The following is a 3474-nucleotide window of genomic DNA, read 5'->3' on the forward strand; positions in this document are numbered from 1 at the left end:
TAAACCACGACATACTTACATGCAGGCATTGATGAAACTTCAGCTGTTACAATGCTCTTTATTCCCAAATTCGATAGGCCTCCTCTGATTAGTCCACAGGTAAATGCTAAATACTAAATACAAAGTTGCACTTTAAATAAGTATCAAGAGTGAAGCTTGTTGCTAAAGACTGAAACTAAGTACTCAAGAACCAGACTTGACACTTGGGCAATATAAAACTATGAAGATTTTGTTACCGTGCTTGAGAGACTTCGTCATGTCTCTAATAGATAAAAGCTCCAATATTTGGTACAGTGGAGCTCACAATACAGATTTCTCTATCTTGAGTCACTTGTTTCTACTTCCATTAAACCTGTAGGAACTTAATATCCTTAAAACAATTATTCCCAAGACCTGGCTGAAAATAGCAACTGGTATTAAAGCCAACAAAGGAGAAACAGTCCAAGATAGCATTCTTGCACAGGCCACATCTTAAAATACAAGGGCCTGCAGATATTTAGAATATATCTTTCAAAACAGAAGAAACATCTCACCAAACACCAAAAAAAATCCCAAGGACAGCAGCCTGCAACTGTGATGACTAAGAAGATCAAGAATTAAGAAACCATGAAATGGAACTGAATGCCCCATTTCTTACATCCACCTGAACCAAAGTGCTTTATGAGAGGTTCTGCAGAGGCACTGATTTTACTTACCTAAACTATTACGCTAACTCAGCATCTACACTCAAAACTATTTTTAATTGGTGGAAGATCCTCCTGAATGTTCATATAATCTCAGAAGCTTGTTCTAGGTTACAAATAGCATCTTCCAAATATGTTTTGGACATTTTAAAAAAGCTTCTGAAAGCAGATGCTTTCCAAAGAGAAAGAAAGAATTTGTGTGATAGCAGCAGACCAGCTCCGACCATCAAGAAACTCAAACATGACAACAGCAAGTTTCACAACGACTATGACCATTTCTTGAACCATAAATCAAATCCACTGTTCCAAAACAAGGTGCATTTCTAAAAAGCACTGGGAGACTAAACTTTAGCTGCCCTTTTGAAGAGTTTGTATCCATTCAATTACAAAATCTAAAGTTATTATTAATAGATCAAGATAATTCAAATCCAACTGGTAGATCCCAAGGATAAAACTGAAGGGTACCTTTGGTGCATGTTCTAAATACTGCTTTCCTGCAGACATTTGTGTCAAGAGACGAAATTTATTGTCCTGAAGGACATAAATACCCTGTTTAAAAAGAAAAAGGTTTTTTAGTTGAATATGCAGTAACACATAATCAACATTTTATGTGAAGGGATTTGATTTGTAGATAAAACATAAATGTTCTCAGGTTGAAAAATGAAATTTTAGATTAAGGCATATGTGATTTAAGTTTAAATAGTATTATTTACTTACATGAAATACCAAAACAAAAGAAAAGATATTTAATTGTGAGTTTACAACAAAACTCCTAGAAAATAATATGATCAGTTAACCCTAAAAAATGTTTATATACATTCTTCTTGGAAGAGTCCTTCCATTGTTCAGAAACAATAGTTCCATATTAGAAAGTCTTTGTTAGTATCTCAAATGCATGCTCACTTTTACATTCAAATCTTAATCTTCATTTGGTATGCAATTTACTATTCTTATTCTGAAATCCAGTGACAATTATCTTCTTTAATAGGAATAGAAGCAACAACACCCAGCAGATGATCAAATTAGAAGTCTAGTGTTTTCTACATTACAATTTTGTGCCACAATATGCATTTTAATAAATTAAGTATGAACACAGTATAGCTTAATCTACACCTGTCATTTTAATTTCTTTGCTAATGACTGTGCTACTTTGGAACTTCATAACCCTTGAAATTAAATTAAGGCTGCATATACAATTGAGACCTAAGGCCAATACTGCAGCTTTCTTTGAATTCAAAAACAGATTTCTCAGGTAATTATTATCTGCTAAAGTTACTACTTGATAAACAGCTCACTGAAAAATAAAACCTATTTTATTTGGCACAATCCTTGTACAAAGTCTCTTGCTCCTACTTTGATACAACAGGAAAATGATCATAAGAAAACCAATTCATTCAAAAGGAAAAAGATTTTTTACTGTAGTAAAATGGCTTCTTAAATTATTTTGATCTTGCTTTAAGAATTGTGGCTGTTGATATAGGAAAGGACATAGATACAATGCAATGTCACCAACATGCAAATTTGGGAAGTTTTCCAGCTGTTCCTTACACAAGTATGTTCAGTAGAGTGCAGCTAAGTGTCTCAATTGTTGAAAACTGCAAATATTCTTCAAAATAAAAAAATTACTTCAAGGCACCCACTCTATTTAAATGGATGTTAAGACAGCAATATCACTTTCTCACACTACTTTTCTACTAAAATTTATTGGGAGATACATAAAAAAGGTCCTGTGTAAGTGTTAATCAACTGTAACTGTTACTGTTCTGTCAGTTTGCAACTCTGCAACAGCGCATATGAAATTCAAAGCATTTAGTCTTTTCAAACAGGGTGGCAATAAACACATCACAAGCAATCATTAAATTGTATTCTGAAGCTACATGCTAACATGAACTTTAAAATGCTGCTTTTTAAACAAAACAAAGAACATTTTGGATTTCTTATCAGGTAATTAATTCTAGACCAAGAAAAACAAAAAATGCGCTAGTAACTCAAAACTGCTACTGATTTTGTAAGTTAAATCTTATTCTACAGCATTAGTACCTGATGATTAGTCCTTAGGTTATCTATTTGTTTTTTGAATACAGTTGTCCAAAAATCTTTGCAAATGAACTTCATAATATCTAATTCATCCTTGAACCTGGCAGTATCTTTTGTAAACCTAAGAGATAAGTAAGAAATATATCAATAATGAAGGTACACACAACTTGACCGATTAAACAGAAAAATAAAATTTAAAAAATGGTACTCTGCAACATTATTTTTGCAGCTGTTACAGAAATCAGTTTTCTAACCATTGTACAGTATCATTCTAGCATCACTCTGCATTCACCAAGTATTTTAAGAGCAACAGTGTTATCTTAACATCTGCAACATGACAGCAGTACAAATAGTTATTAAAGGCAGTTGAAGTACAGAAAGATGTAAAGCACTCCATCAGTTTTATCTTCAACTAGATGTCTAAATAGAAGATAAACAGAAAGCTCACACCTATACTACTGCTTGGAAGGAGTCCTTCAAATACGCAAAAAAGCACTAACACGTAGCAACAAACATGTAAAACTTGTTCCTGTTTCCCAAAAAGGGACCTCCTTCTCTTGCTTATTTCAGAATTCTCTCCCTTTATCCTCGAGGGTCTTTATCTGACACTAAAGCACCACTTTGATCAACGAAAGCATAACTTCAGAAGCTCAAGAGTCTCCACACGACCTCAGAAGGAGGGTGCTGAAGTTGGATGTGCAGCAAGTCACCGTGCATCCCCAAAGGGCCTGGGGAAACAGGGAGGCAACGTGCT

At 34.0% G+C, this 3474-nt stretch overlaps 1 protein-coding gene across 1 annotated transcript; it reads right to left on the bottom strand.

Moving 5' to 3' along the window:
• Positions 1-8: 8 nt before the first annotated feature.
• Positions 9-2841, bottom strand: TRAPPC6B (trafficking protein particle complex 6B; the record flags this gene model as incomplete). Its single annotated transcript, XM_009588143.1, has 3 exons — positions 9-113; positions 1149-1232; positions 2724-2841. Coding segments are annotated over 3 exons (307 nt in total), but the record flags the coding sequence as incomplete, so codon positions are not given.
• Positions 2842-3474: the final 633 nt, after the last annotated feature.

Source organism: Fulmarus glacialis, unplaced genomic scaffold (assembly GCF_000690835.1).
Source record: "Fulmarus glacialis isolate BGI_N327 unplaced genomic scaffold, ASM69083v1 Scaffold50911, whole genome shotgun sequence".
NCBI lineage: Eukaryota > Metazoa > Chordata > Aves > Procellariiformes > Procellariidae > Fulmarus > Fulmarus glacialis.